The 22,828-nt window shown below is 38.6% G+C and overlaps 1 protein-coding gene across 1 annotated transcript in view; it reads right to left on the bottom strand.

Moving 5' to 3' along the window:
- Positions 1–2,544: 2,544 nt before the first annotated feature.
- LOC103801741 (disco-interacting protein 2 homolog C) overlaps positions 2,545–22,828 on the bottom strand; it is a gene marked incomplete at both ends in the record, with an annotated part of 33,961 nt that continues 13,677 nt past the window's right edge. The window contains 14 exons of the mRNA XM_009074165.1: positions 2,545–2,625; positions 3,405–3,514; positions 5,640–5,841; positions 7,864–7,978; positions 8,783–8,991; positions 11,175–11,311; positions 12,882–13,021; positions 16,991–17,105; positions 17,915–18,034; positions 18,152–18,245; positions 20,075–20,139; positions 20,489–20,591; positions 21,817–21,926; positions 22,465–22,588. Of these exons, the coding sequence (XP_009072413.1) occupies positions 2,545–2,625; positions 3,405–3,514; positions 5,640–5,841; positions 7,864–7,978; positions 8,783–8,991; positions 11,175–11,311; positions 12,882–13,021; positions 16,991–17,105; positions 17,915–18,034; positions 18,152–18,245; positions 20,075–20,139; positions 20,489–20,591; positions 21,817–21,926; positions 22,465–22,588 (1,725 nt within the window). The remainder of the gene's footprint in view (positions 2,626–3,404; positions 3,515–5,639; positions 5,842–7,863; positions 7,979–8,782; positions 8,992–11,174; positions 11,312–12,881; positions 13,022–16,990; positions 17,106–17,914; positions 18,035–18,151; positions 18,246–20,074; positions 20,140–20,488; positions 20,592–21,816; positions 21,927–22,464; positions 22,589–22,828) is intronic.

Raw genomic sequence — 22,828 nt, 5'->3', positions numbered from 1 at the left:
TTATATCACTTTATATTATATCACATTATATTAAGAGAGAAAGCAAGAAGGCCTGCTGTTTTAAAGAAACACTCTTTACACTCTATTTTAACAAGGCCAGGAATAATAAGCATTTTGTCAGATCGCTGGTTTCTATCCACCATGACCATCACACAGCCCATCACAGTATTTACTGAGCACAGGCTTCAGGCAGGAGAGAGCAGTTTGACAGAGGGCTAGCACTGCAAGCAGTGGCATGTTACCAGGCATCATTTGGCATTTACAGATTTTATTAGAAACTGTCCACAAAGAGGACAACCTAACGGAAAATAAAACAAAGTCAGGGCTTAGCATTCCTCTTCATCACCCGCAGCAACCACAGCGACTGAATTCCACTTCAGATGCTTCTAATCAATCTTCTGATCAACATGGAGATCAGTTCACTGAGAAAGCTTCCTCCAAAGACATATGCAACTACACGGATGCTGGGCTAGAGATAGCATCTGTCTGTCCAGCCCTAAGTATGCCAAAGTGACCCGAGGTGTGGTGTCCTGACACTGCAGACCTGTCAGGAGGAATGAGCTTAGACTCTCCATTCCTTCTTTCAGGAAATTTGCAGAGTCATGAGAAGAAAGACCCTTTATATCCTCACACATACCAGGAGCACTGGTCCCACCGACACAGAAAGGGAATTACCACAAGAAATGTAAATTTGTGCAAAACTTGTTTACATTTAAGACTTCTGGCATTTGTTGCTGGTGAAACAGTGGAAAGGCAGTGTTTATATGAAGCACAGGGAAGGAGAATCCTGTTGTTGGACAGGACTCATTGGCAAGGATCAGGCAAATATTCCCTTTGGGCCTTTCCTACGAGCTGTGCTGCAATGTAAAGGTGTTGCAATCTTCATGACACACACTAAAAACAATGTACTGTGCTAATTTTTAAAGATTTCCAATTATCAAAAAGCTTGGGTTACAGGAAAACTCTAATCTCAGTGGACTTCTATTAGTCATTCACTGCAGGATGCCTGAATGTTTTAGAACAAAGTGTACAGACAATGTCCAAGGAAAACAAAATAGGAAAATTTACAAATCAGAACTAAAATTCAAGATGAGTAATAAAACTTACCTAAGGTAAACCCCACCAAACCTGTCATTTCTTTCCATAAAATATTAAATCTCTCCATAAAGCATAACATCTCTCAAACAAATTTCATATGATAAGATACTCCCCACTGAGAGTCCTGGAGAAACTGAATTTCAAAATTCAACTACTTTTCACTTCTATGGAACGAGAATTTCTTTTGTTAATCCTTGTTTTGCACATTGTGTCCTTCCCTCCCACTGTTTGAATCTTTCTGCCAGCATGGGAAGTTTGGATTATTTAAAGCTCAGAAGCAACAGCCTGTGTGGAGGACAGTACATATCACTGTCTCTCACAGCATCTTTGCTCCTAACTTACAGGACACAACAATACACTACATGAATGGTGTAATACTGAACCTACAAACAGCATTGCCTCTCAAGATTTCAACTTTACCATAGAAAACTACATTACTACTTCACTGTTTATGGGATAGGTTGCACATGTTCACATAATACTAGTTATTAATCTGAATTTTGGAAAAGGTACTTAACAACTTACTGGTATCCTCAAACTGAACTTTTGTACCAGCACTGTGAAATGTTCTGGAGAAGCATATTCTGTAAATACAGTAAGCTGTCATTTCACAGAGGTTCACAGGTTACTGGAGGTTTAAGTTGCACAAGGTCTCTCCTCTCCTGGAGATCCTCACACACTATGTAAGTTTCCCAGATCTGACAGAGATGTCTATATGTACTGTGGTGGGATGGTTTGAAACTAGACTTTCATTCTCCCTGTGGTCTTGAGGATCATTGGGTTGTCATCTCTAATCATCCAGGAAGTCTGTAATCACCCACTCTTAGTAAAGCCAAGTTCTGTACCACGTCACATGCATTGATTAATTTTTGTTAAGCAATGAAATGCTGTGCCAGGCTGGCACCTCATCTAGGCTATGCACAGAGATGTATTAGTGATCCTCTGCAGACCTGATTGGATACTGGACAAACCTTTTCTTCTCTTCACCTCTTTTTCCCATTCTCACATCTCTCCCAGATGATCCACACTCAAAAAACAATCACCACAGCTTTGTTTAGGGAAAATGCTTTGGTTTTGCCAAGGTTTGCTTTTCAAATTGGAAATTAGAATGGTAAGCAGTATTAAACACTACTATTTGTTATAGGAATGATCACCACTGAAATAGCTTTGCAGTGTCAGCTCACACACAACATATATGTGGTGGAAAAAGAAAGGAGAAATGTGTAAGGAAGGCTGCCTGATACAAAAGCAATTTATATTTTGACAACTGGCAATGATTATTCTCTTTTTCTTTCTGCTTCAGTGAACATTAAGTCTAACAGCAGAGTACTAATGGGAAAAGAAGCAGAAAGGTCACATCCAGCCACAACACAAGCAGGTGCTGCTGAAATCCCAGTGTGGCACTTCCAACCACATCCTTTTGGAGTAATGGCCTGAGCTTCTTACCCTGCAGTTGAGCAGAGTGTAGAGCACATGGTCAGGGGTGGTCTGAGCTCTCCACTGCAACACTTCCGACAGGAAGAGGAACTAGAATAAAGCAGAGTGACAGTCATGGCAATAAACATTTCAGCTTCAAAATCCAGGTCACAATTTTTGTTAGTTTAGCTATGTCTGTCATATTTATATGCTACATTTTACATCAATACCCAGTAGGTCGAAACATGAATTAATTCTCTTGTCATCACACATTTATAACATCTAGGAGCAGCCAATCTGGAAGTGAGGCCACTGCTGGGATCATGATCATGATCATGATCATTACTGCACATACTTTCAAATGAATGAAACAGTTCTTACTGATCCCTGAATTTAAGCACTATTTCAATTCTTGACCTCTCTCCCTTTTTCTTACTATAAATATAGAAATATTTTTACAGCTTAGAACTTATTAATTTAATTACTCACATAATCCCTAAAAAGAACTGAATCTCAACTTAATTTTACAGGATTAAAATAACAACAAATAAGGTCAGGACCATATATGCAAACAAAATTCCCTGGACTCCACTTGAAGTAGTCAAAGTGATACAACAGAGGGTGATTTCTGGTAGAAGCCTCATTAATGCTTTCCACTGTGTTTGTGTTGTTGTTCCATGTAAATCTACTAAAAAAAATCCATACAAATGAAATGCAGTGACCTCCTCTCGCATCTATTTTATATTTATCTGTTAAGGAGGTTCTGAAATATTTTAGTGTTAATTAAAAAATCCATCAACAAATTTAATATTAATAATAATATAATCATCTGCTAGATGTCCTGATGTTAACTAGCTAAACATAACCTGTATCAGAAAAGTTTAGCTTACCTTTCTGGCTTGGTCATTATCTTCTATTTGCCCCAAATCTCTACCACTAGCCTGTGCAATCCTTTTTCCAGAGACCAAGTTCCCCACCATCACAGAGGCAGGGCCAATTTCTAGAAAAAAAGCAGAAATGTGCTAAGTGCAATGAAAATCCTTTGCTTGTAGATGAAAATTCTTCTTCTTTTGCATTACATGACATTTTCATCATTGCCATCCACGAAACCAAACCTTGAGCACATCTCTGTTGATAAAAACTTTGGTTGTGGACCAGAAATGGCTGGAAGACACATAGGAATAGATTCATCCTCTCAAAATGTATGTAACTGAGGAGGAGTCCACTTAGCATGGGCTCTCTACAGCCAGAGACACATCTTGTCTGCCTTGATAAGATGAACCTTTGGAAAATTCACCTTCTAATGCAGGCATATCCACTGAAGTGCCTAAAACCAGATGAGATGTATCCAGGCTTTAGGAACAACATTCCTATTTCTCTCTTCTGTTCCCTGGGCTAAGTTGCACCTGTATGAGCAATTCAGTAATATCACACACACCAAGTGACAAGGATTGGGAAGGCAGATGGTACATACCATAAAATACATGCAAGCTCTCTAGAATATGATCAAGAGTGAAGATAAATAACTTCAGAAGCAAAGAAGATGTCATGGCTGACACCTCTCCATAAGATGGATTTCATTGATGCTTTGGTGCTGCCATTAGGGGAAAATACCTGTCTCACAGACACCATTTAAGTTCATATTAGCATTTGTTTTCTGCTTCTCCAGATGGATTACTGATCAAGTGCAATTGATACCAGGCTTTACTTCTAGTCTGTGATGTCCAAGCTTTGTTCCAGCGAGCGTTTGTGGTGTGTCAAAGTATGAGATGTGTAAGTAACCAGATAATGTACAATAAACAGCATCTCCAGACTACTCTGCTTTAAAAACATGAAAGCAATACCCTCAGGGTATGTCACAACTACACAAAATTGGAGAATGTGATGCTATCAGTTTGGTTTCTGTGCTTCTGGCATTGCTTTTACCAGTGACATATAATGCATACATAACATATCTATAACTATCTCCACTGCACTAATCCGAATTCAGCGATTACTTTGCGACATGGCAACAAGGAAATACCAAAGGAAACACTGCAGCAAAAGGCCTCATTGCTTTTGTTAAGTCAGTGGAAGTCACTGTTAACCTCTGATATTCCCAGTACCCACAAACTGAGATTATGGGCTTGATTTCTGAAACATTTGTCCAAAGGTTTTAAAAAAAGAAACAAGCCGATTTTTAGGCAAGCTTGCACTGAATTCATGATGGATAATCTCCATATTTGAGATCCAGAGAGTAAAGTCACTTCATACTGCAAGGTGTTTTTCAAAGTGGAAAATAACCAACACACAGTCTAATGTAGCTGAATTCCAGGGTTAAGTCTGAGGCTACAGATTGAGAACTAAAATCTGAAATTGGATTCAAAGTGGAAAATTTGCTAAAATTCACTTTTTCACAGGGCATGGACAACCAGCAACTGGAATACATTTGGCTACAAGGGCTTTCTAGAACTCTTAAGGCAGCACCTTGCTGCACCATTTCATCCAATACTCCTCATAAAGTGTGACAGAACATTTGAAGAACCACCTTAAATCTAGTCAGGGTTTTTCTTCTAATATATCTGCTGCAAGAATAACAGAGAATCCCCCCACTCAGGTGGGGGGATAAACCAGACATTCTTTGGTTTAATTTATTCATGACCAGTTTTTAAGCATTTTAACCAGACATTCTTTGGTTTAATTTATTAATGACCAGTTTTTAAGTATTTGCTCTTCTTCCAACACTGTTATTTAGTGTCAACAGTCCTCTTCCTCTCCATTTCTTCTTTACAAACTCAGCCTTCAAATAAGTCAAGATTTTATCTTTCCCTCTTTTGGTCTCAGTCCATCCTCTTTAAACATATCTGACGAGAAATTTGCAGAGAGCTCCAGGTGTGGTCTCAGCAGTACCTTGTAGAGTGATAAAAATGTCATCTTCATTGAATTAGCATTTTCCCTTGCACTCTTTGCAAATGTACTTCTGTCTTCTGGTAAAACTGATGATGTCCTTACCACAGATAGAATGTTTAACAGGAAAGCTGATCAAGCTGATTCTCACCTGCATCAACAATAACCTGATTTTGCTTCATACAGTCCCATGAACACACAGTGTTAAGTCAGAGTCCCTTTGCCTTCACTCTTCTTACCTGGTTGCTTTTGCCTTGGTTTGGGCAGGTTTGTTACGCAGGTGTGAGGACACATCAGCACGTTACAAGGATGCAGTGATCCTTCCAAGAAGAGCTGTTTGGTTTCTGACAGGTGTATTCCTCCCAGTGGTGTCTTGGGAAGTGTGTTTGCTGGCACGAGAGCTAAGCAGTAGACTCCCACTTGGTGAATACTGTCAATAGCCTAAAAAAATGGAGGAAGTAGATTTTAATGAAAGGCTGATTTTTCATCATTCTAGTAAGCACATGTTGTTCTGAATTACTACATAAAACAATCCTAATAATTAACTGGCAGTGGAAAGATAAAAAGGCAAACCTGCTCATAAATCTATGAGAAAATGCTACCTGGTCCTCCCTCTTAAACACACATGAGTCGCAGGTATCCTGGAGATTCATTGCTAAGATGGGTTGGCAGCCCATGTGAAACTGCTTTTAACCTGTGCCTTTCTCAGAGCTAAAGTTCAAAGGATTCCTATCAACTTAACATCCAGTCCATCTTTCTGAGCAAGGAAAAATTCAAATAACCTCACCTCTATACCTAATAATGCATGTCGCTTCTAAGGTAAAAACTGTTTCATTCCCTGACTCCAGTGTAAAAGATTTTCAGGCAGGAACTGGAAATGACACTATAATGGAGAACTATGAAACCATTCACTTGAAAAAAAATCTATTGAACAAAAATCTGAAAAATAAGCATCTTGAATCTTAAAGCAATCATGTTCATAGCCTGACAAGTCGGTTAAACTTTCAAGAAAACAGTAACTGTTTTCTGCAAGGAAGAGGCAGCAAGGCACAGCAGAAATAGGCAGTGCAGTGCAGGTACAAGGCAGCACATGCAGGTGTCAGATGAGTCTCACAAATAGCATCAGAAACCAACTGATGTCCAATCATGGACATCATTAAGAGTCATGACACAAGTTGTGATATTGCTATATTGTGCCTCACTAGCAGATGATTCAGATACAACTGGTTACCACTTCCTGACATCAGTCATTAAAACTCTGATTGAGAAGACACACAAAGCATCCCACATGTTCCTGGCTTCTGTCCTCCATCTCTGCTCTCAGCTGTGGTGGAAACAGAAACTTCTTGTTCACAGAGTGATGCCTGCCAGACTTGCAGGCTTCACACATGGGTGATGAAAGCAGCCACACATATGTGTATTTTGATACATGGCCTACTATTCTCAGACACTGCTGTGACTTAAGCAGATTCAGAATAACAGGGTTGACTCTTGGCAGGAGTAACATGGGAGCTGTAGACAGAGCTGAGACCATTTCACAAGGTAGCAACAAACAGACTTAATTTGACTCTATCTTCATTAAACCCATTGCTTTTGAGTGAGAATTGGCTTAACCATGCAGATAGAGGAGATGGATGATTTCTGTCTCAAGTATCTAATTTTTGGGTATGGACATTAGAGTTGAAAAAACTTTGAGTATGGTATTGATACTGCCTTAACTTGGACTGCTATATGCCAGGAAAAGATCAGAATTCTAAAGTACTTAATAGCTTTTGTCTTCTGGTCAAACTGTCAAACCCACCAAAGTGGGTTTTATCACAGTGGCAGGTGCCTTGCATGATTCACCAGACTGCTGGAATGAGATTCTTTGCAATAGGCATCCCTCTAAGAGATAACCTCATTGTAGATACCTAGATCCAAGGTAATCAATCACTTCATTTCAGCAGAGAGAAATTGGCATTTTTAGGCAATGTTTCATTCAGTTTATTTTAGAGATCAACATGGTGCACTAGAAGCACATAATACTCTCCCATTGATTAAAAAATATAAATCTGGATGAAGTCAACTGTTGTATCTGTGCTTGTAACTTCAGTAAGAGACTCTGGTAGCTTTTGACAGTAAGAGTTTATAATACATTCCTTGATTACCCTTTTGAAGTAATGAATTACGATATCCTTATAAGCCATATGCTACTCTCTCCTTCCTATTATTTACTTCAATTCATTCCTGTTTTCTTACAGCACTTTGATTAGGAAAAGGATCACTCACTGGTTATGTGCAGCCCAGATAGGAACTGTCAATCAGAAGAATCTCATTTTGTGCTCATTAATAGCAAGTGCAACTGATGATGGATTTACAATTACCCAAAGACAAATGTCAGTTACCTTGGGGGCTTGAAAGACCAATAAAAAGAATATAAAGCAAGAAAAAATATAGCTTCCAAACATACATAAAGAGCATTACCTGGAGAACTCTACTCATCCATTGAAAACTGTCTTCCTCTGTGGAATCTGGCCTTTGCTCAGCAACAATAACTATCCTTTCATCGTGCAGCACACTCACAGAAAACACTGCTATTCTATAGGAGGAGAGAAGATTATTTAGTGCCAGAACAGATGGAAAAACCTGTCTTCCAAGTTAATCCTCTAGAATTATGGTTTTGTTACTTATTACTCAGACTACTGGCGCATCAGTTACTACTTTATTTATGGAGCAAAAGCAACACAAACAGTTTTGGATAAGTTCTGGGGGAGAAATAGTGAGCTTTTTTCTACAGTCATGTATCTACAAGCACAATGTCAGAGCAGGATTGAGAAGTGAACCTTCTTAGGGTAAGAAAAGCACTAAATTTGGGCCACACCAAGGTTGTTGCTAAACCTCTATTTAACAGCCAGCGTAAGCACCTTCTTTGGCCCCATCCTAGAAATAAGTAATTGCAACATCATTTTGTGAGATATCTGCCATGTGATCAAGTGTGAATGCATGGTATGGCATTAGGCTCTTCAGATGTTTTAGATGTCTCTTGCTCAGTTTCAGTATATTAGGAAGGTCACACATGGAACCACTGTCATGTTCAAGAACTTCAGTGAAAATGTATATTGGAAATGTTCAGTTCAGACAGAAAGAATCCTATTGTGTCAACACCTTCAGAATTAACCAACTGTTAACTGGAAATTTTTATAATCACAGTTTCAAAACCTGTCTGCTTCAACATTGCCTTAGGCTTCCCTTGGCTGTCTCCTGGTTCCAGCAATATGAACAGCAACAGAGGGAAACCACAGTGCAGGTCAGGCACTGCTTTCTGAAAGAATATTGGATCACTTACACCTTGCCTAAGCAAAATAAGTATTTCTACATAATATAAGAAAAGAAATGATCAAACCTTCCCCTGTAGACAAATTTCATTGGTTCTACAGCCAGTGCTGTTGCTACAATGTCATCAGCATTATGTCTTCTTCCACTGACAACCATCAAACCATCCATTTTGCCAATAACGAAGACAAGTCCACCTGGTCCTATAAAGCCTAGTAGTCCAGTCCTTATGAAAGGATATTCGGTGATGGGGCCACCAGAACTGGTCATAGGAAACACCTGTAAAGCAGAGAAACACTGGGCTTCAACTCTCCTCACAGACATCCTGCTGTGAAACATTTCAGGCAAGCTCTCTCAGATAGCTCTTCTGGTATAAAGTATATGGGTCCTTGGTGATGCTCTTTAGTCTTCACCAACCATAAAGGAGTGTCAGGACACTCCTACACTAGTATCTGCAATTTTCAGTACCTGAGTTCCAGCAAGTTCAGTCCCACACATACACATTTTCCCTAACTATGACTCTGTAAATCATTTATGACATTAAAAAAATATATAAATCAACATCAACAGTATTGAACAAAACCCCCACTGTGCAGACTGAGCTAACCTGAGGTGCTATGTATAGGTTACTGAGAGCTTAAGTCATAAACATTTCAGTAGAGGTTCTTTTCAGTACCTCATGCCCATTTCCAGCACAATCTAAGAAATAAGCAGGCCAGAAGTGAAGCTATTTCAAGGTACAGCACATTAATGGCTTGCAGCTGACCACATTTTTATTTAAGGTCAATTAAGTTCTCACAATACCAGTGATAATGTCTTTTGTAGAATGCCTAGAAGTGCAAACACAGCCCCATACAGAACCTCTCTAAATACCTGAACATCAGATGAATCTGTGACTTCCACAGGATTGATTTCTGTGGCTTTTTCTATCCTAAGTAGCACAGCATTATCCTGCTGGCATGTGAGCTACCCTGAGCTCCCTTCTGACACAGTCCACTTTCCTGCCATCGATTCTCTAAACTTTAAAGGCAAATTATTCAAGACAATGGCAAGTGGAAGACCATGGCTCTATAGTGTTCTTCAAGGCTCATCTAAAAAGAAAGGTAAAATTCTGCCCCAGATGCCCATGGGTGACTCTAATTGAACAAATTTAATGCTTATACATCTTCAGCCATAATTCATTTCAGAAACCCAAAATTCTTTGTCCCTCTAATACCTGCAACATGAATCACAGAGTAAAGCAGAATAGAAATCCACTTGGAGAGGACTCTTAAGAACAAACTTAACTTTAAAAATAAGTGGTCCTGCTCACTCCATGGCAATTTATTTGCTTAGCATTAGGAATAAGCCTAAATCAGTCTAAATATGCTGTCAAACTGCAGACAGTTATGAACTATGAATGATACTGCAATTACAGCAAGTACTATAAAATGAACGTTTATACCCTGAAATATGTAAAATCTGGGATTATCACTCACACTGGGTATTGCCAACTGCCCTTGCAGCACAAAGTTCTCAACAAATTTCAGATGACAATAGGAGAGTAGGATTCCTGGCTTCAATAGTAGGATGTAGAATCATATCCACTGCTCTCCATTAATTGTAAAATGTACAGTGTTTACAACATTCAGTTCTGCATTTTGCAGGAGATATTAGTCATGTTTGGACTATTAAAAATGGTAATATCAGAGAATCTGTTAAGGGAAATGTAAATGTATTTGTCTTAACTTTTTTTCTTAAATACTAAAAGAGAAATAGATTGGAGCTTAAAAATCTCAGCTCAATTTTTTTCACTACTTCTCAAATTTGTTCAGCCTTTCATACTGGCTTCAGCAGAGTTAATGATAGCAAGTGAGCAGGTACTACAGAGCCATCAATACCACTGTCTGCAGTGGAGCTGGAAAATAGATTCCAGAAAGCCAAAGGGCTTTCACCTAAGGCAATTCAAACAAAAGTAGGTGGGGACTAATTAGGAAAAGTTTTCTTTATTCTTCAGTTACATCTTGAAGAATACATCTGCCAGGATTCTGTATAAATGCAAGCCTTTAACACTGGCTATCCTGTGGAAATTTTGAAAATGCCTTTTTTAAGATACCCAGCAGCCTTTGCACTGTTTGCAATAACCAAATTCTGCACACAGCTAGCTCATAGACTTCTACCTTTTGAACTCTGTCTTTCTACCTTCTTTCCTTCTCATTTTTTCAGCCCCTGCTATCTTATTTCAAAATTAAAGTAAAAGCTCTTCAGAGCCAAAACTGAACTCACATAAAGATTGTCTATTGCACTTAATGAAATGAGATTCAGTGCAGATTATTTGGCTAGAATATAGGGCCCACGCCACAAGCATTGATTATTACAGCTATTCCTATATTGTTACTATCACTATTGTATGTCAAATATTACCTTGAAACGGAAAAACTTAAAAGGGAAGGATTTTATTTAGCACTTTTTGGTCAACTTACCTCAAAAGTATTTTTGGTCATGCCCGAGAGTCCATAATATGATGTACCCGTTGCAATAGCACATACACAAAGTTCTCCTATTTCATCTGTTTTACAGAGCTGAGGGATTCCATCTGGCTTCACTGAACACATTATAGCTAGAGGGAGAACAAAGGACTTTAAAAATATTATAAAATGAACTACAGAGTAACATAAATGCTGCGGGAAAGACATCATAGTGAGGCTGACAAACTAATTATACATAGACTATGTCTAACAACTGGTTTCTCAAACATTAGCGTGTTCAACATTACCACATGTTATTTATATTATAAATAATATTTATACAAAGAATGCAAAAATCTTTATGCAAACTTAAGTCTTTACCCTGATAACAAAACCTATTTGCCTTGCTTTCTAGAATTTCAGTTGGTCTGTAATATTGCTGTGAGATGTGATTGTGTTCCCAAGCTTTGCACACCAAAGACCAGATTTGTCTCAGTCAGTGCAACACAAAATACCCTAATGGAGTCCTTGATAATAATTACACAGCCAGGGAGGCAGGAACCAGGAAATCCACCTCTCAGAAAGCAGCAAGCAACACCATACGACAGATCAAGAAATGCCAGCAGACTAGTATGGGTACTGAGAATTTATCAGTGTCTACACTCCCTCTCCATGGTCTTCCAGGAGAACAGAGACTGCAGGAGCTAAACTGGAGGGATTAGAAAAGCACTGGTCTGAGGAAGAAGCACTATTTTATGTCAGCCACGTGAACAAGAATCAGGAGTGTTGCTTTAGCTACAATCCCTGGAGCTGAGTACAGCATTTGTAGACTTTGTAGTTGGAAACACTATATGATGACCCAGGGAGAGACGAAATTAATCAGCATGGCTTTTAAGTACAAGTGTACAGAATCTTGAATGACTTTTCTCTCACTCAAGAGGATAAACAGGAGTGTGTACTTTCATTAAAACATTCAGAATGTAATATGAAGTGCAAGATGGCACATCTATTATAATACCTTGTATGACAACTAGTCAACAACGACCTTCATTTTAAGTTGTTCAACTGAAATTTTGTAAGATGCATCATTATGTTTTATGGCTCTGGTGCATAATAAGCATTCTCTTATGAAAAAGCTTTTCTAGTATCTATAACATCTCATTTAAAATCTATCTCTTATTTAAAATGCTATCTTCCTCCTTAGAAGCACTGGTTTCAGTCTGAACTTATCAACATGAGCTGTTCAGTCATACCTCCTCTTTCTAATAACTGGGTGACAGCACCAGATCTTTGGAAAAGCATTCTGCAAGTTTTCAGATAACAATTTTGTTAATCCTTAGCATAGGTAATGAAAACATTCCCTACTGAGTCTCATCTGGGTCAGGCGTGTGGATATTTATAGCCATGGTGTTCCAACTTTCTCATTTTCTCTACCAGCATCTCACACTCAAGGAACAGATGTTCTTATGTGGTGGAAGGTTGTTTAAAACACACTGCTAATGCAAGCAAAGACAGTCTCTGAGGCAAATGCCAAGAAGAAATCTTGGGATTTCCAAACCATGAAGTTTTACAAGGTAATGCTATAGGACTAAAATGTTTTCAAGGACACATGTTATCATCCCAAAGTTTGTAGTTTGGCAATAAAGTATGTCCACCTGTGACTTTCGACTGCTAATTACTTAAAGGGATGACTCATAGTAAGTTTCCAAGGAAGCTCCTTACCTCCTGGCATGACTAAGCCAACATCCTGGACAGTCAGAACAGAGAGCTTTTCTTCAGAGTCCACTCGAATCACTCCGTACGTGAGGCCATGCATGGACAGAACTCCTCTGCCTGGTGGCTGGTTGCTGTCATCTGTTGGCCTAAAACCACAGGTCAGACCATCAGTGTACCTTCATTCAGACATAAGGATTTCCTTATGCTTAATAGACTACTATTGTGAATACTCCTCTATTTCAGAGCTTAAAATTGCACCTTCTTATTCCCCCTACTAGACCCAACAAAATTCAGTTTTTCAGTCGTTTCTGAGTAATTATGTCTGTTAATGATCTGATTCAGGACCCTCCCATATATATGGGGCTGCTAAGATGAAAGTAACACCTAACATTTACTCAAAATAGCTTGTATTTAATTTGTAGCTAGATTTATAAAGATTGCTTGATTACCTAAGACCTTTTGCCATATTTTAAAAATACTGAAAGGCAGTGCAGATGATATGGAGGGAAACTGCACTCTAAATACTTGGACCTGATCAGTAAATAACTTGATAAACTCCCCATGTTACCTATTTGGAGGCAACCTGGAACTAGGAAACCAAACTCACCTGGCATACTAAAAGCCTAACTCTTCCAGACTGGCATCAAACCCAAAATTAGAATAAAAGTATGCTGTGTTTAAATCACAGACATGACTTCCCACTCTCAATACTCAAGCAACGAAAATTACTAAACAGAAGAAATTAGGTTGCACTAGATTCACTGTCAAATATCTGTGGAAGATGCAAGGACATCACCATCTTCACTTTTGTGCATCTAATTGAATTCTTCCTATTCTAATTTACCATGTGAAAATTAAAACAAATTACATCTTCATCAGTCCTGTCCAAAATGTTGTGGTTGCAACCTCATCGTAATGCCTCAGCTTGCTCAGATTCACTGCTGATATGCTCCAAAATTCCACAGCATTAGCACAAGCTGCTTGTCAGCTTGTTTCAGTATAAAAACCTGCAGCATCAGTGGACACAATAATACCTACGGAGAGTGTGGCTCGAGCAAACGAGTGTTGACGTATTCAAGATACTAAGTCAGGGAAATATGTCAGGGTTTCTCACACCTGGAAAGACTCTTACACAGTCCTGCATTTTAAAATGCAAGCCTGGAAGCTGATGTGATGGTGATTTGAGTGCAGATAATGCATCCATGTAGAGCAGACTCCAGCTGTTTTCATGATGGATACAACAACTGATATTCAGTTCCAAGATTCAGCATTTTTCCTAAAAACTCCATCATAACACGACTATTTTTTGACACATAATGTCCTTATATATGACATTTCTCCTCTACTGTACTTCAAATACTAGATGGGTCTTAGCCAGTCCTGTGCATGTGAGCCTTGCACCAATGGGCCCTATAAATTTCAATTAATAGTTTTACGAGGCATATTTCTCAAGTGACATTGTCAACAAAGAAGGATGTGAGCACGCTTGAAAATGCATTAGGGCATAACAAATAGTGCTAGTAAACAAGCAGCTGTGATAAATAACATTCCCATCATGTAAAAGGAACTTTCAGTGACATTATTGATAAACTTTCTCCCATCCTTGCTCCCCAAAATGCACATTTTGCTGCTCCTGAGAAGAAGGCTCTCCTGCAGGCACACACAGCTTCTCACAGCCTTCCAGGAGTAGAGGCCATCTGGACTTTCATCACATCCATTTTCTTGCAATATTTATCACACACACAGACACTTTGAGAAGCATTTTGAGAACAGTTACTCCTACCATTTACAGAAACAATCAGTTTCACCATGGGTTTTTGTCAGTCATTTAAATGGGGAAAAAACTGTTCTTAAACTTTTGCACTCCCTTAAACAAGTGGGTTCAGACTAGTATGCAATCAAAGGGGAATAACATAAAGATTTGTGTGACACATCCCTTTGAATATTAGGCTTCATGATCCAGCTCTAAGGCTACAGTACCTCTAGTCTATTACTGACTATCTTTTTCTAAACTATTAGGGCATTTCAACTGAGAACTGGTCTTGTTACTCTTCCTTGTAGGAAGTTCAGTAAAAATTACACCATAGACTTTTTTTAAGAGGTAGAGAATTAGCAGGGAGCTCTCTGGATCTCTGCTCTGCAGGGAGTCATTCTAATGCATACTTCAGCTATAACTCTCTGGAACTTGTATGATAATGACTTTATTGTCAGTGGAGATGGCTTGAACAAAATGAAAAATACTACAGCTCCCAAGTTCAGCTAGCATTATCCTACCATTAAACAGATTTCAAAAAAAAGGAGATATGTGTTCAGTAACATTCACTGCAGTAAGAACTGCTCTGTAATTACACAGTGAGGTACTGATGATAAAAATGCTTATTTTCCTTTGAATTGTCCACAATTTTATGTGTTAATATTTTTTTTTTTTGTAAACCCTCAATGCTAGTTAATTAGAAATGAATTTCTAGGGCTTCATAGGGCTGCAGGCATAGAGTTTAAGTCCACAAAGGGCATGCCAGCCATTGCATTATGAAGTTCCTCCACTGCATAACTTGCAATTGGGGGCAGATTTTCCAGGGCTAGCACAGGAAATGAAAACCCTGCTCAGTGCTCAACTGCCTACACACCTCCTCACCTGCTCATTGCAAGGGAGCCAAGGCCTGCACAGCCTATGGCAGGAAAACCCATCCCAAGGAAAAAACAATTAGGACTTCTTGGTATAGTGTTCAGAAAAGGCTGGTGGAGCTGAACGAAGTGCTCTCTGAGATCCTGTAGTCCACAGAAGGACAACTAACCCCGACAGAATAAATCCCTGGGAGACTGCTTTAAACTAAGACTGAGGTGGCTGAAAACCAACCACACTCTTGGCCTCATGTCTTTCTTCCTGCAATGTTCCATTGGAAAAGCTAATTGAAAATCTACTTAAATTTCACTTGAACAGTGTATTTTAAACTCTGTGGCAGGAAGTATTTTACGTAATGCTATTATAGTGCTTTACCCTTTTATACTGCATGTTTTAAGATGTGAAACAATCATAAATGGCTGCAGAAATATGAACTTAAAAAACAAAGTGCCTACTGTTCCAGGTACAACTTTTGGAAAACAGACAAAACAGACAACAAGTTATGCCATTTCCCATGTGCTGCAGCACTCATGGCACGTGACTGTAGATAGACTACAAGTGTTATGAGGAGTGGTTGAGGGAACTGGAGCTGTTCAACCTGCAGAAAAGGAGGCTCAGAGGGAACCACTATCACCCTTTACAACCACCTGAAAGCAGACTGTAGTGAGGTGGTGGTTGATCTTTTCTCCCATGCTACAAGTGATAGGACAAGAGAAAATGGACTCAAATTGTGCCAGGGGAGGTTTAGATTGGATATTAGGAAAAATTTCTTCACCAAAAGGGTTTTTAAGCATTGGAACAGTCTGCCAGGGAAGAGATTGAGTCACCATCCCTGGAGGTATTTAGGAGACATGTGGATGTGGCACTTAGGGATATGGTTTAGTGGTGGACTTGGCAACGCTGGGTTAACAGTTGGACTCGATGATCTTAAAGGTCTTTTCCAACCTAAACAGTTCAGTGATTCTGCATACAAAAGGCTTAACTATTTTTAGTAGAATTTATGTTTTATTTCTAGGCACAAATTCCTCAGACTCAAAGGGCACTTCCAGCTGATTACAGCGAGTCTATGAATGGTTAAAAAGTGCCAGTCAGCCAAAACCAACCTGCAGAATGTCATAATTCTCTTTAAGCAGACTACTTTAAAGTATGATGTTCCTCAACAGCAATTCCACTTATTCCCACATTTTAATTAATTTTATGCTTACAGTGGCATTTTTCCATTTTTATTTACAGAACGAGCTTTTGCGTGTCAATCAATTTAATTTAAAATGATATCAAATTACAGAAATGTGAACTATAAAGCACTTTGAAACGAAATAATTACTCTAAAAATTCTTCTTGTATGTCTTCTTTGGACATAAGCAAATTTGAAACAAAAAATGTCATACAGCAGTTCAATATGCAGACTCACACTTGAATAAATTTTTCACTTCTTTTCAAATTGCCACATATATTCTCCAGTGGGGCTATTTCCACTGGTCTAACACAGTACCTTCGAATAGCCACTGTGAGAGCTTCTGGTGAACTAGCACAGGGACAAATGACCTCCTGTCTTAGACCTTTGCTTTGGAAGACATTGAGAAATGCATCACAGGAAGAAATAGACCCTGGGGTAAAGAAAAAAAGCAATCAGAGGAGAAAAATCATTTGATTTCTGCTTATTATTTAACATATAGGCTTTCCACAAGAAATAATTTAAAAGGATCCATGTCCACTGGGAAATAAGTCATAGCTGCTACAACTATGTATATGCAGATGCAGTTGTGTATGCATACAGAGAATTATTTCTGAGCATAAAGTCTCTTCACTATGCTCATGTAGAAAAATCATTACTGCTAGATTTACGATATGAATTTCATCACAGTTTTCTTGTTTAGGATGAGACAACTTAAAAGATTTAATTTCGAAATTTAAAGCGAAATACTACAGACAAGCAGAACACCTCTATGCTGGTATCTTAAATAATACAGAGAAACAGTTCATGTTATTAATTGCCATGAAGTGAATCAGATGTGTTTCCCTAGAGTAGCATAAGTAATCCCCTAAAACTCTCAGTTGCTCCTGCATCTGAGGGCCATCATTCAGAGGAAGTGTTCTGATCTTTTCTATAGCTCAAGGTCTTCATTGCTTCAGGTCTTTATAGCTTCAGTCTTTATACGTGACTGTTATGTTAAACAAAACTGGATTTACTGCAACTTACATTATGTGAAATATCCAGTTTGCTTCAGGATTAGCCAAAGCAAAATATATTTTGAAAAAATCCAAAAATTAATTACTGTTTCCATAAATATCGCATAGTTTGCAGTAGACAAACCCTATAATTTGTAAATATTTTAGTTCAGCTGGCTGAAGACTGAAGCTTTAAATGCAAGACAGAAAACCCTTCCTGTTCTCTACTGGACCTGCAGCAGCTTACATGGGTTTGCACCATCAGCCACTATCAGCATACGCAGCGAGGAAAGGTTGATGTCTCTCTGATCTCGATGTGCCACCAATGCCCAGTGCATGTCTCTGGATTTTACACAGGCAACTTTTGCTGCAACAAGAATGAGAAGATTACTACTACACCATATGAAAGCTACAGAGCTGTATTATCAATTTCCACTTTTGATTTTAACTCTCAAACAAACTTGTGTATATTCTTGTTACTTACCTTTGTACTGACAGACTTTTTGTATCCATGACAGTGGATTTACTTTCATTAAGGAGTATGGAATACTTATAACATGCATCATGTTCATGACACTCTGAAATCAAAGAAGATAAATGGGTTTTATCCAACAATTGTGGTAATTATTTACATTGTGTTATGAGTGGGGGCATCTATGCAAATCACTCTGTGCTTACTTTGTTGTCAATGCTGGCATTTATCTTTTCCTATCTAGCTATCTACATTAAGATGAAACAGATACCAATTTTCCAATGCTTTAATTAAGGATTAAGGATTTAGACTAATCAGATTATAACTCTGAAGTGGTACTAAAAAAAAAATAAACATTTTCTTTCCATTTATACTCTTAGAGATTCACTCCAAATAGAAAAAAAACCCAAAAAACATTGGATGAACAATGTCTACATGTTTGCTATGTAGGTTAATATTATCCTTAATCCTGCTAAACTTCCATATATAAGAACACTGTACACAAAAGGACAAGTAACAGCAACACATCTGTCTAAAGAAACCCATCTGTGGGAAGAGTGAAAAGCTATCAGTGGTAGTGAGGCACAAATTGTTTAAAAGATAGTAGACAGAGAAATTGGAGTCATAGATTGAGCACAGATCAATTTATTTTAAGAGAAAATAAATGAAGGAGGTCTTAGTTCCTCCCCAGGTGAGTTAATTCTAGTATTTTCAACAAGGTCATGAGAAGTTGCAGGAAGTTTAGAAAAAAGCAGCTGAGTAAAAACCATGACAGACCCAAAACTGATCTCTCAGTGTGAACCCATCAATTGCATCAGTGATTTCTGAGTGTTAAACAAACAGCCTCTAAAAGAACTGCTGCTTTACTTCTGTTACCATTTAGAAATATCTTCTGAGGGCAACACACCTCCCCTCATAGCAGCTCACGTTAGGTCCAGTATTTGTTCTGGAAAACCTAGGCTTAAGAAAGGTCAAGTGTCTCAGTGCATTAGTCATCCTAACACTCGTAGAACTGGGGAAGATAGTTCTGCTCTCAGTCTGGCACAAATGTAGGTACAGAAAAAGCACTTACAGGCAAGTAATGAAAAAAATGAAGTTCAGACCAAGATTAAAGGCATAGAAAAGTGCTATTAGACACTTGCTTTCAAATGCAGTGATGAAGATGGTTTTTTAACATGACATACCTATGGGTGTTAAGCCTAATAGTTCGTTTCTGTTTCCGAAATGTTATTATCGCCCTTTGGTACTGAGAACAGGTAAACATGGAATGGGAAAAGTCTATCAGATCCCTGGGAATCATAGGGACCTCCAAATCACTGGGAACCAGAGGTACCCTCAAAATCATGGGGCCCCCAATGACCCTTCAAAACTTGACATCTGTTCTTAAAATGACCAGTGAACAGTAAGCATTTTGTCAGTTATTGACTGAAACAGCACCTTTAAAAGCAATCCTTAAATATATGTCAGTTGCCTCCCATGTCAATGGAGGAAGACATTCAAACAGCAAGTAGACAATTAATGCAATTTAAAGTAGCAGAAATGCTTTAACGTTACTGAAACTCAGTGGGAGTTCTGACAGCGAAGCTAGTCAGTGGCAATAGAGCTGTGCCTTGGAACATATTCTTACAGAGGCAAGTACTAATTTAATTTGTTTCTGCTATAAGGTTTGAACTCAAAATCATGGATTAAAAAGGTAAGAATAACATGGTAAGAGTGGGGCTGGAGTACTTGACATGATGCATAAAAATCCATTGAGATCTTTACCATGATTATTATGGGTATGTGATGTGCACTAGCAGAGTGCTTTTATTTTGCTTTCAAAGCAGAAAAAACTGTACTAGAAGAAACTGTAGGACATCCCAGTTTGTGATAGCAATAAGCATATTAGGTGAGTTTATTTTCAAATACTCACAGAGAATAGAAAAACACACTTACTGTAAGAATTCCATGCCATAAACCAACATCCTTCTTGAAATCTAATACATTCACAATTGTTTCAGCTGTCCAACAAAAACAAAGCAGAGTTTACTTTTTAGAACATGGCATTGACCCAAGGCAAACCCACTCAAAGGAAGGAAGCTGCAGTATAACATGACCAGTGACCTCAAAGGTTAACTTTCACAGGAAGTCTCCACTGCAGAATTTGTATTGGCTAGGACATTATTTGTATCTCTCCGATAGATATTTAAAATATGCACATATTTGCTAAAACAAGTGAAAAAACCCACAGTTTTTTACATCTAGAAGCCTTTGGCACAGATCTATGTAAAACATAAGAGAGGAGCCTGATGAGAAAGTTACAGTTAACACTTGATTTTGAGGATGATGCAAGGGAATTGTACTCCATACCTTCTGTGTATCCACATGCCTGGGTCAGAGCTTGGCAGTGTGTCAGCAGTGCAATCCTTGTCACAGTCACCCCAAGCACACTTCCATCTTTACATGTTTTGTACTAAAAAGAAATAAAAAGGGAAAGTCAATGTGCAAAATTTGCCATATTTCCCTTATTTAAGAGCTATGTTTAAAGTGTTGCCTCTGCAAGTTCTGTTTGACTGAAGCTTCGCAGGCTCAATATCTGAAATCCATCTGTTGTTTGAAAACAGCCATTATGGAAAAATAATTCTAACAATTCTGATCATGTTAGTGACTAAAGGACTGGTTAAATTTAGCAGAGAATAACCTAGTTCAGTCTGTTCAATGTTAGATTTTCTAGACCAACCAATAAAACCCAAGTTTCTCCCTTCTGCATCTTGTTAGGCATGGGATAAGAGAAGACCACAGAATCCTTGCTGGATGCTGTGATAATAATCTGTATGTATACAGTCTGAAAGACACAAGCTCTTTGATCAGAAGATTATGAGACTCATGAGAAAGCAGCAGAAAAAAGAGGTCAGAGACCACTGGTGATGACTGCAATAATTGTTCTAACTTTATGCAAGAGTCTGAAAACTATCACTGGCAATTAGAAAATTAAACATTTATTTTTCTCCATGATGAAGATAATCAGCAAGATGGTGCAGTCAGAACACTGGGCTAGAGAAGCAGAGATGTCTCCATTCTCAAAGACAGGAAATACCTTTGCTCCATTCACTTGAACTTAGCCCCTTTGAAGAATCATTTAAATTCAATACTAACAGCACTAAATTCAAGGCATTTGCATCTATGCAGAAGTGGAAGAAGAGGATGTTTAAAAAAAATAGAAGGAAAATTAAACATTGCTAACTTTCCCTTCCTTATGCTGGTCTTTTGAGGGGAAAGTGACTCACAAAGCAGTAAGTGACAGGCAAGCATCTGAACAAGAACTTCTTTCTCTTTCAAAGGGTCTGAAGGTTGTGCTATGTGAACTGAAGCTTCACTCTGAGACTTGTTGTCTATCCATCTTAGGGCTAGCAGGCAAGTCCACACTTTGAACAGGACTGAGATTGGTCAAGGCAAATTTAACGCAATACTGCAGCAGCTACATAGATGACATAAAAACATTAAGATTCCCCAAAATGTAATTTAACATCCCATTAACTTTTCTTAAATCAGCATCAGTATAATTTATTTGAAAATATTAACAGGCTAAACCAGGATGTTCTTTGTTTCGGTGACTAGTGAATGAATAATGATGTTTACCTAATGTAGAAGTGCTATATGTAATGATTCGAGGAGAAGATGCATCTTCATTAACTCACCTCAATGTAAGCTGTGTCATTGTTTGCATCCTTGATGTGTGGAAACCAGTCACGAGGTGGTTTGGAGAGGTGCTTAGATTCTGTGACAAACCACAGCAGCTTTGGCCAGCCTGAGGTACAGACAAAAGTTAGCATTTGTCAAGTTTGTGCTGGATAAGACAAGACAAAAGCCTTCCCTGCCAAGTTATTTTCCCCAAATGTATGTGGCACCTCTACCCAAACATTACTTCTTTTGAATGTCAGTGTAATATAAAAGAAGATTTTTCCAAAATTGCTTTCTTGACACAGCTATTGTGGTCTTCTCAGGCAGTGCCTGAGGAAGTGGCAGGGCAGTTTAAGCTGTTATTGACCCAAATACTTTCATTACTACTCTCCTGTCAGAGGTTACTGTCCCTACACTGAATTGTACAAATGCTTCTCTTCTGCTACAGTCCTCAGTCCACTGGTTTAATTTTGCCTGTGGCAGATGTAGCCATTGCTACCAACAGTGGCACACACTGGGGCAATGGTGCCCCAGCAGCCACAGCTGCTCCTCTGGCAAGTGTTTCCTCCCAGGTCTGATCCTCATCCACAGACACTAAAGCAGTGCAACCACTGTTATTGTAGTAAATGACCCATGACAGCCAGGATAAGCAAGGCTTAGGTTACCTTTAAACTGTGGTATCTCCCCTGTGGGGCTTTTAGGCAGTCCTTTATGGCATGCATCGCTGGTCAAGGCCACAGTAACTCCACAGCTTCCAAGCAAAAAGCCAATTTGTTGACTTCCTGCATCCTAAGAGACAACAAAATAGAGGAGAATTGATTAGAAGTGATTACAGGCTGAAAACATTTTTGTCTCTGGGCACATCATCTGGAGAGGAAAACAGACTCTTCCCTTTAAGCAGATTTCCTTTTAGGTGATTATCAAAACTCATCTGTACATTGACAAAGGAATGCTACAACCTAGATATCTTCTTGTCTGTAGCAACATAAATCATAAAGAGAATGGAAGCCATCATCTCTCACATCTCTT

The sequence above is a fragment of the Acanthisitta chloris genome, unplaced genomic scaffold (genome assembly GCF_000695815.1).
Source record: "Acanthisitta chloris isolate BGI_N310 unplaced genomic scaffold, ASM69581v1 scaffold34714, whole genome shotgun sequence".
Taxonomy (NCBI): Eukaryota; Metazoa; Chordata; class Aves; order Passeriformes; family Acanthisittidae; genus Acanthisitta; species Acanthisitta chloris.
Note: the sequence above shows the minus strand (reverse complement) of the source record. Positions and strands in the feature narration are given on the sequence as shown.